Genomic DNA, 14,700 nt, shown 5'->3' on the forward strand with positions numbered 1-14,700 from the left:
CATATGAGTAAAATCATATGATATTTGTCTTTCTCTGACTGACTTATTTCGCTTAGCCTAATACATTCTAGTTCCCTCCATGCTGTTGCAAATGGTAAGATTTCATTCTTTTTGATTGCCAAGTAATTCTCTCTCTCTCTCTCTCTCTCTCTCTCTCTATATATATATATATATATATATATACACACACACACACCACATCTTCTTTATCCATTCATCAGTCAAGGGACCTTTGGGCTCTTTCTATAAGTTGGCTCTTGTTGATAGTGCTGATATAAACATTGGGGTGCACGTGCCCCTTTGAATCAGCACTTTTGTGTCTTTTGGATAAACACCTAGTAGTGCAATTGCTGGACCGTTGGGTAGTTCTATTTTTAATATTTTGAGGAACCTCCATACTGTTTTCCAGAGGGCCTGCACCGGTTTGCATTCCCACCAGCTGCGCAAAAGGGGACCAACAGCGCTAAAGGGTTCCCCTTTCTCCGCATCCTCACCAACATCTGTTGTTTCCCGATTTGTTCATTGTAGCCACCCTGACTGGCGTGAGGTGGTATCTCAGTGTGGTTTTGATTTGTATTTCCCTGAATGAATTGATAAAAATTTTAACCAACTGCTTTGACTTCTTTTTTCCACTCGTCTGATCACTGGGTAATTTGGATTACCTGTCAATTCAATTTATTTACACAGGCGATGTGTGGACACCATCATCATTTCAGCTGATTTAGACCGTGTTCTGCATCCTTGCATAGCCTCAGACTGTAGGAGGCCTCCTTGCATAGCCCCAGACTGTAGGAGGCCTCAGACATAAGGAGACCACTCTGGGCAAGCTGCAAAGTGGGCCTATCTTTGAAAAGGTCTTTCTTTGCACAGTAGAAATAATACCATAACTTTTGTTGGTGAATTTAATCATTTTGGATGTACTTTCAGGCATGGCGTATGCTCTCCTGGCTGCCGTTCCTGTCGGATATGGTCTCTACTCTGCTTTTTTCCCTATCCTAACATATTTTATCTTTGGAACATCAAGACACATCTCAGTTGGTAATTATAAGCATATACTACAATTATATTTATTCACATTTAACGTGTTTCGGCTCTAGTATGTGTATTATGCTTCCATATCTTTGTTAATAATGTTTTCCGGGAAAATAGGCCTTCAGTGCTTTGCCTGCTTTTCCTATTCAATGACACAGTGGTTCTTAGCTTTCAAAGTACCATTTCTTCAGTATTAAGTTTATACTTAACTTTTTTTTTTTATAAAGAGGAGAAAATTGAGAGATTGGTCAAAATGGCAGCCTACCTTCAAATTCTAGCATATTTTCATTTTCTTAATGTAATAAATTTGACTCCATATTTAGAAAGTGTTCTCTTCCAAAATAGAAAATGACAAGGAAAAAATATCTTCAAGAGGTCTTCAAACCTCCTGTTTTACTAGACTAACTTGTCATTTACTAAATAATGTTCATCAAATCCATATTCATCATTTCATTAAAAACTATACTCATTTTAAGTCACTAATACTGGAAGACCAGCAAAGTTGTGCCAAAACTATTTAGAAACTAAGCTTGGCTTTCCTTCTTGGTATGGCTCAAAATAGGCTTATTTTCTGCTGTTCCTAAAATTTGAATTCTCTTTTGCTAGAATGTTCTAGTAAATGAATGTCTTAATGCTATTTTGTGACTTTGACATTTATACTTGAGATAATTTTGCGCCTACATCCATCTGCTGGCTAGACATGTCTACCTGGACAGTCCTCTTGAAACATATACAACCATCTATTGTATCTCCAACCCATATCCTTGTCCTTAGTTGTATTGTCCCCAGTGTCTAGCATATTGCCTTGTCTATGGAAGGAGATCAGGAAGAGGTTATTGATTGAGAACACTTCCTCACCTGGGAGAATCTATCAGTATCAAATGCTTGACAGTGTGAGGAACATAGAAGCTGTTTTTTTTCTCTTTGGTATTCTATCCATTTAGACACTCCAGGTTACTGGATTTTGGTACTGAGCCCTCCCAACTGTTAAAGCCTTCCATGATGAAAGGATAGGATCATCATCATGGATAAAAACATCAGGAGTGAATGGGAGAAAAGGAATACTTTTAAAACATAGAATCTTCTAGACTGGCATTTGATATGAAAAAAATAATTTGTTTTGAAAAGAGAAAAAGAGAAACAATGTACTCTCTTTGCTGTTTCTTTACCCTAATTGGGACCCTGTGATAATGGATCAAGGTACTCAGCTCCGCAGGGATCAGGACACCGGATGCTCTAGGGAATGAGCTTATATGGAATAAGATGAAACAAATAAGGATCCAGCTTGTTGACCACCTCTGCCAGGAAACTCCCCCACCCCTACCCCAGTTCACACGAAGACCCCACAAAGACTGGTTAGACAACCCCCCTGAGTATTCACAAAGCATCCGGAATGCTATTTTACAATTGCCTATCTACATGTCTCTCTTGCTCATTTCTGGGTCACGAATGCCTTGAAGCGTGTGTTTTGGGGCTTCTTTTGTGAAGAAGCAATATTTTCCCAACCACAGCTAATAATTTCACACATTTTTCTAATCCTATGTAGACATATTGTTGAACCTAAACATGTATGATGAATAATTACTAACTGATAGAGCCTTTCTTCCCCAGGGCCTTTCCCTGTGGTCAGTTTAATGGTGGGATCTGTTGTTCTGAGCATGGCCCCCGACGAACACTTTCGCATATCCAGCAGTAATGGCACTGCGTTCAATGCCACCGTGATAGACTCTGAGGCTAGAGACACAACAAGAGTATTGATTGCAAGCACCCTTACTCTTCTGGTTGGCATCATACAGGTAATGGGATGACAAGTAAAATGTAAATTGGCATGATTTTTATTTGAAATTACTGAGTGTAAAGCATGTGGACTTAAAGATTCATTTAAAAGCACAACAGAGCGATTTATTGGACACCCCCCCCAAGTTATTTTTTAACTTCTACTGTTTTAGGTCAGATGCTGAAATAGTCAGCAAGACCCCCTGATTAGGGCTCAGGTATTATCAAAGTTAGAGACAGAAAAAAAATCAGAAGAACATGTGTGATTCTATTTTTTTTAATTAAAAAATTTTTTTTAATATTTATTTTTGAGAGAGAGAGAGAGGCAAAGAGAGGGGGACAGAGAATCCAAAGCGGGTTCTGAGCTGTCAGCACAGAGCCCAACACGGTGCTCAAGCTCACGAACCATGAGATCATGACCTGAGCCCAAGTCAGAAGCTCAACTGACTGAACCACCCAGGTGCCCCATGTGTGATTGTAATGAGAATGAGGGAAGGGAAGTATACAGAATGCACAAAGGAGCAAAAAGTGTCCTAGTGAGCAGAGCCATGGGATCTGAAAGTCAGAGGAATAAGTCCTATGATTTTTGCTTTTACACATTACATATCCAGAAACACTTCAAGGTTCATGTTACACAGTTTTCAAATTTTAGGGTAGAGGAGGGGCATTGGGAAATCCAGATTTGCTTCCTACAAGTATTTGTGTGTTATCAGCAGGTTACCAGAGTTTTAACTGGTGTTGAGTTTATTTTTATTTTTTTTTTTAATGTTTATTTATTTGTGTGTGAGAGAGAAACAGAGCGTGAGTGGGGAGGGGCAGAGAGAGAGAGACACACAGAATTGGAAGCAGGCTCCAGGCTCTGAGATGTCAGCTCAGAGCCTAATGTGGGGCTCGAACTCACGACCATGAGATCATGACCTAAGTGGACGTCGGATGCTCAACCAACTGAGCCACCCAGACACCCCAAATGGTGTTGGGTTTAATTTGTTAATAGTTCAAGAGAATTGGTCCTTCTTCCAGGCAAACTTTAACTTCTTTCCTTCTCATACTAGTTGATATTTGGAGCTTTGCAGATCGGATTCATAGTGAGGTACTTGGCAGATCCTTTGGTTGGCGGATTCACAACAGCTGCTGCCTTCCAAGTGCTCGTCTCACAGCTGAAGATCGTTCTCAACGTTTCGACCAAAAACTATAATGGCGTTCTCTCCATTATCTATGTAAGTGTGGCTTTTTACTCTGGAGATGGCTCACGGAGAAAAATCTGTTCTTTTCCTCTGTACCCTGAGTCTGGAGAGCATATGTTCCTCCATGCCATACTTTGGGAAGCCATTGAAAACATTCTTCTCTGAAAGAAAGCAATAGAATCAGGAGTAACATTGAAGACGGCAGATTTTACAAAGCATCGTTCTCAACTGGTCAAAATGGTTCCACAAGTGTCACTGCACTTAAAAATATGAAGGAAAATAAAGTGGTATAGTGAAGTGAAGTCTGGTGTGGGATGCCACAGACTTGAGTTCCAGTTTCCAAGTGGCCTCTGATAAGTTGAGTGGCCTTAGACACATCATGGGGGATAGTGGCTGAAAGCTCATGTTTAGAGCTGGATCCTGGATTAATATCCTGACTCTGGTATATATTAATTATATGAGCAAATCACCATACCTCAGTTTCCTTCTCTGCCAAATAGAATTAGTAATAATATCTGTATTCATAATTAAGTTAAATAAGGGTGTAAGAGAAGCACTTGGCCCAGAGGCTGACACATTAACAAGTACTCAAAAAAAGTAGTTAGGTTGAAATTATTATTTCACATTTCAAGGCTTCTTTTTTTATTTGTAAAATGAAATGACTGGAGCTGTAGCTCTAAAGCCCTTTTTAACTGTGAGAGTCCATAAAATGCATAATGTAAATGTCTCAGCAATTATAGATGAAAAGGAACATCAGAATCGGAGGTGATCAACATGCAAAAGAGATGCAAAAGAAGGATGTAGATCACACTAATTAGATTTGAAAAAGTTCTTGGATCTAAATCTGTGTTCTATATAAAGCATGCTATTGATGCTTGAAAAATGATAATGATAGTAACATGATGTCATTCTAGCTTGGGGAGGATGATACTATGCCAAATAAATGTGCTAGCCTTGAGAATGGGGTTTCAGTCCTTTACTGACCCATGTATTAGCTTCTAAAACAATGTAAGGCCATGCGTTCATATGCAAAAAATTAGTGATGTGGTCAGGAATTTGCTCAATTTCACAACAGTGTCATAATCCCATGTTTTCTATACATTCAACCAATACTGCCGAGTGCCTATTATAAGCCGGGTACTGTGCTAAGCAGTGGGAGTAGGTAGAGGAGATAGTAAAACCCAGTGATTAATCAGGGACTATTGGGGGTGCCTGGGTGGCTCAGTCGGTTGGGGGTTGGGCGGCTGACTTCGGCTCAGGTCATGATCTCACAGCTCTTGAGCTCAAGCCCCGCGTTGGGCTCTGTGCTGACAGCTCAGAACCTGGAGCCTGCTTCAGATTCTGTGTCTCCCTCTCTTTCTACCCCTCCCATGCGCGCTCTCTCTCTCTCTCTCTTTCAAAAATAAATAAACATTAAACAAATTTTTTAAAAAACCAGGGACTTTGAACTTCAGTAGACTTGAGCTGGAATCTTGGTTCCACTGCCTACTTACTACCCACGATTACTACCCATGATTTGGGGCATGTTAAATTTAACATCCTATACACCTCAGTGTCCTCAGATGTAAAATGGGAATAATAATAGTAGCTGCCTCTTAGTGTTGTAAGGAATAAAGGAAAATCTGTGTAAAACACTTAGCACAATACCTGGCTCTTAGGAAGAGTTCAGTAAATTATTATTATTATTATTACCAATATTGTTGTTGTTATTACTGTTATCATTATTTTTATGGTGATTAGACCTCCTGGAGCTTAGTGTTCGCTTCTCAAGGACCCAGACTGTTAACACAGGCTGTTTTTTGTTACACAGGATTATTTTTGTCATCGTTGCTTTTTTTGCAACCAGGTCCTTGGTTCATTTTGAAAGCTTCTGAGTCCCTTTCTCTGACAGGCTCCCTCGCATTTGCAGTCCCTGGCACATCTTGCTTTTCCTTGCGTTCCCACATTTCCTGCCTGCTGTTCATTCATTTATTCCTTCATTGTCATTCATACAGTTCATCTATTCAATAAATATTTATTGACCACCTCCTATGTGCTAGGAACTAGTTTCTCCCTATACGAATCCACTGACCCCTGAATCCACCAAGAGACCCCTTACTGAGTGTACTCACTTCTTCGTGAACATTGCTTGGCCTGCCTCCACACAGATCACAGGAGGCTCAGGCTGACGGTTAACCTGGTTCCCTGGCCACTGGGGGACCTCGCCAACAGGAGAATGAAATAGTTCTTCCTGTCTCCTAGGACTATGTTTTACGTTTTATTTTTTAAGTTTTTATTTTAATTCCAGTGTAGTTAACACACAGTGTTATATTAGTTTCAGGTGTACAATGTAGTGATTCAATAATCTATACATGGCCCCGTGCTCATCATGACAAGTGCACTCCTTAGTCCCCAGCTCCTATTTTACCCATCCCCCCACCCGCATCCCCTCTTGTAACCGTAAGTTTGTTCTGTACAGCTAAGAATGTGTTTCTTGGTTTGTCTCTCTCTTTTTTGACCTTTGCTCATCTGTTTTGTTTCTTAAATTCCACATATGAGGGAAATCATGGTATTTGTCTTTCTCTAACGTATTTTGCTCAGCATTATTCTCTCTAGCTCCATTCATGTCATTGCAAATGGCAAGATTTCATTCTTTTTAATGGCTGAGTAACAATCCATTGTATGTATATATACCAACTCTTCTTTATCCATTCATCAGTCCATGGACACTTGGGCTGCTTCCATAATTTGGCTATTGTAAATAATGCGACTATAAACACAGGGGTGCATGTATCCCTTTGAATTAGTGTTTTTGTGGGGGTTTTTGGGTAAATACCCAGTAGTGTGATTACTGTATCATAGGGTAATACTATTTTTAACTTTCAGGGGAAACTCCATATTGTTTTCCACAGTGGCTGCACCAGTTTGCATTCCAACCAACAGTGCATGAGAGTTCCTTTTTCTCCACATCCTTGCCAACATTTGTTGTTTCTTCTTTGATCTTAGTCATTCTAACAGGTGTGAGGTGATATCTCACTGTGGTTTTGATTTGCATTTCCCTGATGATGAGTGATATTGAGCATCTTAATATGTATCTTCTTTGGAGAAATGTCTGTTCATGTCTTCTGCCCATTTTTAAATTAAATTTTAAATTCTGCTCATATTTTAAATTTATATATTTTGGGTACTAATGCTTTATTGGATATGTCATTTGCAAATATCTTCTCATTTAGTAGGTTGTCTTTCATTTCTGTTGATTGTTTCATTTGCTGTGCAGAAACTTTTTTTTTTTTTTGTAGTCCCAATACTTTATTTTTGCTTTTATTTCCCTCACTTCAGGAGACATTTAGAAAAATGTGGCTATGGCTGATGTCAGAAATTACTGCCTGTGTTCTCTTCTAGTACTTTTATGGTTTCAAGTCTCCCATTTAGGTCTTTCATCCATTTTGAATTTATTTTTATATATGGTATAAGAAAGAGGCCCAGTTTCATTTTTTGCATGTTGCTGTCCGGTTTTCCAAACACCATTTGTTGAAGAGACTGTTTTTCTCATCGTAGATTCCTTTCTACTTAGACAAAGATTAATTGATCGTTTAATTGTGGGTTTATTTCTGGGTTTCCTATTCTGTTCCACTGCTCTATGTGTCTGTTTTTATTCCAGTACCATGCTGGTACTTGAACACACGACCCTGAGATCAAGACCTGAGCTGAGATCAAAAGTCAGATGCTTCACTGAGCCACCCAGGTGCCCCAGTACCATGTTGTCTTGATTACTATAGTTTTATAGTATAAAGTCCCCGTATTGTGATACCTACAGTTTTTTCTTCCCTTTTCAAGATTGCCTTGGCTATTCAGGGTCTTTTGTGGTTCCATACAAATTTTAGGATTGTTTTGTTCCAGTTCTGTGAAAAATACTGTTGGCATTTTGTTAGGGATTGCATTAAATGTATATATATGGCTTTGGGTAGTACAGACATTTTAACAGTATTCGTTCTTCCAACCCACAAACATGGTACGTCTTTCCATTTCTTTGTGTCTTTCCTAGGACTACGTTTAAGATGAAGCTTGTTGCAAATGACCCCACTTTGAGACATGGACAAAAGTACCAAGACATACTAGAATAAGGTCAAAAATTGTTTTTAAACCAGACATGATTATTATGTGACTTATGTTCTGTTGAACATTATTCTTGAAGTCTCAGGTTAGAGTATATCATAGAATTTTGAGAGAATTCCTCCAGGCCAGTCAAGTTGGATGAATATATCTCAATCTTCCCTGTGTGATCATGTCTCTAAGCTTGCTCTTCTGAAAAGAAAGGATCAGCAGATTTGGAAAGGGTTGCATAACAGTTGAATGAACCACTCAGTACCTGAACAGACAATTTCACTTATGACATTACTGGCAGCAATCATTTGTGAAAGAACCCTTCAACAAATGCAGAGTAGTCATGGATTCCATCCAGGAAAATTTGGAAGATTGTTGTAAGATAATTTCCTTGGCATGTAGTAACTTAACATCCCTTTTGTTATAAGGTTGTACTTTGGATTGTTTCCCTTCCCCAACTCCTCCCAAGAAATAAGATGATTAATTCAAAGAATTGGAGGAGGAAATATTGGGACAGTATGAAAAACTAAAACTTTAATTAGCAAATGCCAGAGACACTGAATATAGGATGCAGAAGGGGGAATGAAAGGATGCTGGTGGAATTCAGAATTAATAATACTTCTCATCCCACTATGTAGCTACTCAATTGTGTAAGCAAATCACATAGCACATTTAAGAGTGAGTATATTGGGGCTCCTGGGTGGCTCAGTCAGTTGAGCAGCTGAATCTTGATTTCAGCTTAGGTCAGGATCTCACAGTTCCTGAGATGGAGCCCTGCCTCAGGCTCTCCACTAACAGCATGGAGACTGCACAGAGCCTGCTTAGGATTCTCTTTCTCCCTCTCTTTCTGCCCCTCCCCTGCTTGCATACATTCTCTCTCTCTCTCTTTCTCTCTCAAAATAAATAAACTTTGAACAACTGTATATAAAAAAAAAAAGAGTATGTTTTCCTACCATTCACTTTGAAAGGCTTGTCTCAATAGACAAAGGAAGAGTTTCTGCTTGCTTACTAAAGTGATACCTACCTCCTCCTTTATTCCTCTAATGAGGAGAAAGACCACACTGAAAAGTTCTGCCCAGATGATGAAGGTGTTGAAAGCCACCATTAAGCTTGAGCAGATTCACTATTCTGAATCTGTTCCATTTTATAAAAATCAAGCCATTATAATAAGGAAAGAACACTTGAAGCTCTAAGGGTTGATCTACATATGAGCAAAAGTTGTTTCTGGTAGGAGGAAATACCTGACTACAAGGGGGTGATTATGACGGGTTTGTTATATTTCTAAAGATGAATTAAAAATAAATTTCGCACCAAAAGTTAACTGACAAACTTCTTCATATGTAATATCAAGTATATATTTTTTTCTTCTGGCTTCATACCCCAAGGTAATGCTAGGCAAAGAAGGAAGAAATTATCTAAGTGAAATGGTCCTAAAATTCTCTGAGCATGGTAGGAAAATAGTATAATATTTTCCATCACAGAAATGATTATTATTATGATTTGAACTATTCAGAATATTAGGTTGAAAGATGGATTTATATGTGTATCCACCTTTTAAACAAATTTAATAAGTATTTCCATAGTAATCTAAATTAGAGCTAATTTTTAGTACTTTCTTAGAGTCTCGTTTCTATTGTCTTTGAATACAATCTGACTACTTCAGTTTATTTGGGTGAATTTTATTTCCATGTAGACTAAACTTTTTATTGAAGAATTTTTTGGAAGAAATAACTCATATATATGCAACTCATATATTTATATGCTTGTTTAACGCAATTGTATAATATAAACTGATTTTGTTTTTTGTGACTCATATTACATTTTTAATACACTAGAAGTGCTTTTTATTCAAAGATCTAAGTGACTCTCATAGATTAAATGGGAATCCAAGAGTGATAATTTTTGTAAGGTGAAAATGTTTCTATGACTGGGGTAGTTATCTGATTGTTTTTAAGTTTGAATTTTCCCCTCTTGAGTTGAAAGTAAACCTTTATTGTGTAGACAGTTAAGTGAAATATTGTATCTAGCTTATGAATTAATGAGGCTTGTCATCAGAAAATTGATGATGTGGAACTTGAGAAACTTAACAGGTGATCATAGGGGAAGGGAAGGAAAAATAAGATATAAACAGAGAAAGAGGCAAACCATAGGAGACTCGTAAATACAGAGAACAAACAGAGGGTTGCTGGAGGGGAGATAGGTGGAGGGGATGGGCTGAATGGGTGATGGGCATTAAGGAGGGCACTTGTTGGGATGAGCACTGGGTGTTATACGTCAGTGATGAATCACTGGATTCTACTCCTGAAGCCAAGACTACACTGTATGTTAGCTAACTTGAGAATAAAAAAAGAAGAAGAAAGAAAGTTGATGATGTGAAGGGCCAGACGCAATACCATCATGACTCTGAGGCATGTAGGACTGTTAGCTCCTAGGACAGATGCCCTAAATTCCTGAGTTATTGTGTCTGCTTGTGGTACTCCTCCATTTTCTCTTTTTCACCGGGCTATCACTGGCTTCATCGTTTGCTATCAGTGTATCTGCCTCTAGCAATTTTCACTGACTCTGGAAGGCAACGTGAATTTGTTGGTATTGGGTTTAAAGCAAGAGCAAAAATACTCTGAGTGAAAGTCCAAGGGGCTTCCTGCTTGAACTCTCATTCAAGGACTTGGTGGACGTATTTTGCCGGCATGAAAGCGTCTCCCCTCGTTTCCTTACTCTTGAATGTTCTCCTGAGAGTTGGAGTTGCTAGCAAAATGACTGTTAGATCACTTAATGTTTATTATACATAATTGTTACTGGATTGTCATTATAATTATTTTAAATATAGCTTACCTATAAAATTAAGTAACAAATACGTTATAAATGATCAGATGCTCCATTCCTTTATTTTCATATAAAATATACCTATAAAAGGACCATTCGAAAAGAGTAACCTTCACTGAGAGATTATTTGTCTCAAAGAATTAAAGAATACCTTCCTAAGTCATGCCTTCTATAAAACTGAAGCTGCCGGAACAAAGGTATTAGTGTTCTTCCCTGGGATTCTCCCTTGCTAATCTTCCTTGATTCCCAGAAACCTCCTATTTACAAAACAAAACTAGCTTTTTCTTGGAGTTAACTAGCTTTTTCTTGAGGTGGCTTATCTGTGCACTTGGAAAGAGTTGTGTTTTTAAAGTCATTTCAGTTCAAGTTTCAACTAAGTACCAAATTAATTTCCAAAAAAATTATATTTGAACTATATATCAATTCAGTAGCTTTTCTTTGCCATGAAGAATGGATCAATCCCTATGTATCTACATATGAAGTATTCAGGTATTTTTATTACCACCCATATAATTCAGGTTTGGGAAGAGTTTTAGCTAAAATACTGGCTAATTGGGACTTTTGGGTTTATCAGTTTTTAGTCTCAATAATACCACATCAACATTGTGAAATTAGGTCACTTAATAGCCCCTGTAAAACCATTTTAAGACATAAACTTTAAAAACTTTTCTGCAAGTGGGGCACCTGGGTGGCTCAGTCGGTTAAGCGTCTGACTCTGGATTTTGGCTCAGGTCATGATCTCACAGTTTGTAAGTTCGAGCCCTGCATGGAGCCTGTTTGGGATTCTCTCTCTCTCTCTCTCTCTCTCTCTCTCTCTCTCTCTCTCTCCCTCTCAAAATAAGTCAATAAACATTAAAACTTTTATGCAAATAAAATTCAACATATAATGATTTTTTTCTTTTAAAACATCTCATTTTATTGTAAAAAATGCAAATGGTTTTACCACTCCAATTAACCATCACTAATAACTTGGTACATATATATCAAATACTGGCTGTTTTTAATGGTCTCTGTGTTAGCCAACACATTTTTATGATTTTATGTGAAATTCTTAAGTGCTTTCGATGATGATATGATTTTTCACATGGGAAGAATATAAAATTATTTTCTTTTTACAGACTCTGATTGAGATTTTTCAAAATATTGGCCACACCAATCTTGCTGATTTTATTGCTGGATTAATCACCATTATCATCTGTATGGCAGTTAAGGAAGTAAATGATCGATTTAAGCACAAAATTCCAGTCCCTATTCCTATAGAAGTAATTGTGGTAAGTAAAACATGTAATTAGAAAATTCAGCATTAATCGGTTTGACAAGAAAGAAGTCATAACATATATATGATATTGTAGTATGTATATCTATATATCTACATATCAAGTAATATATGTATATATGACAATGGAATATTACTGAGTCATGAAAAAGAATGAGATCCTGCCATTTGCAACAACATGGATGGAGCTAGAGAGTATAAGCTAAGTGAAATAAGTCAGTCAGAGAAAGACAAATACTATGTGGAATTTAAGAAACAAAACAAATGAACAAACAAAGAAAAAGCAAACAAACAAAAAAAACCCTGGAATCTTAAATACAGAGAACAAACTGGTGGTTGCCAGAAGGGAGGTGGTGGGGGGGGATGGGTAAAATCGATAAAGGGGAAAACAAGAGCTCTCTTATCTTGACGAGCACGATGTAAAGTATAGAAAAGTTGAACCATGATATTGTACACCTGAAACTAATATAACACCATATGTTAATTATACTTGGATAAAAGAAAGAAAGAAAGAAAGAAAGAAAGAAAGAAAGAAAGAAAGAAAGAAACAAAGAAACAAAGAAAGAAGGAAAGAAAGAAAGAAGCCAACAGGGAAGACTTCCCAATGAGGAGACAAAAAATAAAAATAAAAAAGGAGTTGTTAAAACATGGAGTTTTTTTTTAAATCTCTTTTGTTTTATTTTCAGACAATAATTGCTACAGCCATTTCATATGGAGCCAACCTGGAAAAAAATTACAATGCTGGCATTGTTAAATCCATCCCACGGGGGTAAGTGCGGACTTCCTCTTAGGCAATACTAATATATTAAGTCAGAATTTTCTATTTAAAGGAAACCTTTTATTATAAGCCTCATTTCATTGGTGCTCCCTCAATAGTCTTCTTTGTGTGTGATCTTAAAGAAACACCCAGTTGTGCAAACTGTCAGTGTGTGTGTCGATAAAGTTTAAGCCATTTGTTTCAAAGCAGCTCCCATACCCTCTGTCCTTTTCTTCATTTTCTTAAAATATGGCAGGACATGTACAGTTACCACCAGACTCCTGATTTAAGCTCATATGTAGAATTGCAATATGATATAAATAGAATCATGGTTAGTAACGTTTATTACACTGAGAACAATCTGTTTAAGGAATAAGGGACATCTGGTTTAACTTCTCTACCATTTAGTTTAATCAGTCTTAAATAATAATTATGTCACTTGTTCCCATGAATAAAACTCATTATCTTCAAGGGAAGGTTTATATATGTTTGGTAGTTCGGTGAGTTAGAAGAGTAAAGAGCAGAGTTCCTTTGTCCACTTCTGTCACCGTCTAGATGGGTGACAGAGGGCAGGGGGCGGGGGCTCCTATAAAAAAAGGGCAATGCCCACTGCTGAATTCTTAACTCGAACTTATTCTGCTATGCCAACAAGATCTCTCAGAAGATGCACTGAATGGCCCAGTACACTTTGCTGTAATTTTATCATATGGCATTAAAAAGGAGGCCCAAAGGTTTATTAGATTGGAAACACTAACTTCTAGCAATTATGACCAGTCTTACTTTTAGATAGGCAACAAGTACTAGTTTCCTTTTCTTATTATTTATTTTGAGAGAGAGAACGAGTGAGTGAGAGAAAGAGAATGAGAATGAGTGGGGGAGGGGCAGAGAAAGGGGGGGGACAGAGGATCCGTGGGGCTCGAACTCACAAACCTCGAGATCAGGACCCTGAGCCGAAATCAAGAGTTGGACACTTGGGGCGCCTGGGTGGCTCAGTCGGTTAAGCGTCCGACTTCGGCTCAGGTCATGATCTCACGGTCCGTGAGTTCGAGCCCCGCGTCGGGCTCTGTGCTGACAGCTCAGAGCCTGGAGCCTGTTTCAGATTCTGTGTCTCCCTCTCTCTCTGACCCTCCCCCATTCATGCTCTGTCTCTCTCTGTCTCAAAAATAAATGAAAACTTTAAAAAAAATTAAAAAAAAAAAAGAGTTGGACGCTTAATCGACTGAGCCACCCAGGTGCTCCCCACCACCCATTTTTTTTTTTAATTACTTTCCAAAGGTGTTTCATCAAATGATTCTTATGACCAATGTTTTGGTAATGAATCCTGATGCTGGAAGACATTTTGTGATAAAAGATGTAATGTGGCCATTTGCGGTCTTACAATATTTTCATGATTTGAGTGGTTATAAAACAACTACATAAGACATATATTTTATGGATCCTTTTTGTCAGGCTTCCTAAGATGTAACACTTAGAGGCGGTCCACAGCAAATGCCCTGTGCCATAAATGCATGTTCCATGAATAGGTTTGAGGAACTCATTTTTGCTGCCCTCAGTCCTCCTTTCTGGCCCTGTCCAGGGCTTTCCTGACTGCTGTCCTCCTGAAGTGGATCTCTCTAACCCCCTTGACCCTTGGGTTGAGTCATGTTGACTCCTCTGACAGACCACCTGGTGTAGTTTGCTGCAGCCCAACAGGGCCACCGAAGGGGGCAGGAGCTAGGGGAAAGACTACTCAAGAAGTCAGTAGAAGATGTCCAACCAGGGCCCCAAGT

The 14,700-nt window shown here is 38.3% G+C and overlaps 1 protein-coding gene and 1 long non-coding RNA gene across 5 annotated transcripts in view; both read left to right on the forward strand.

The window, feature by feature from the left end:
• LOC131511010 (uncharacterized) overlaps positions 1 to 14,700 on the forward strand; it is a 246,937-nt gene that overhangs the window by 203,711 nt on the left and 28,526 nt on the right. The window lies entirely within an intron of this gene.
• SLC26A4 (solute carrier family 26 member 4) overlaps positions 1 to 14,700 on the forward strand; it is a 53,856-nt gene that overhangs the window by 10,630 nt on the left and 28,526 nt on the right. For all 4 annotated transcript variants that reach the window (XM_058728765.1, XM_058728768.1, XM_058728766.1 and 1 more), the window contains exons 4-8: positions 928 to 1,038; positions 2,644 to 2,828; positions 3,861 to 4,025; positions 12,017 to 12,169; positions 12,861 to 12,943. In XM_058728765.1, coding sequence (XP_058584748.1) covers positions 928 to 1,038; positions 2,644 to 2,828; positions 3,861 to 4,025; positions 12,017 to 12,169; positions 12,861 to 12,943 — 697 coding nt within the window. The remainder of the gene's footprint in view (positions 1 to 927; positions 1,039 to 2,643; positions 2,829 to 3,860; positions 4,026 to 12,016; positions 12,170 to 12,860; positions 12,944 to 14,700) is intronic.

This window comes from Neofelis nebulosa, chromosome 4 (genome assembly GCF_028018385.1).
Source record: "Neofelis nebulosa isolate mNeoNeb1 chromosome 4, mNeoNeb1.pri, whole genome shotgun sequence".
Taxonomy (NCBI): Eukaryota; Metazoa; Chordata; class Mammalia; order Carnivora; family Felidae; genus Neofelis; species Neofelis nebulosa.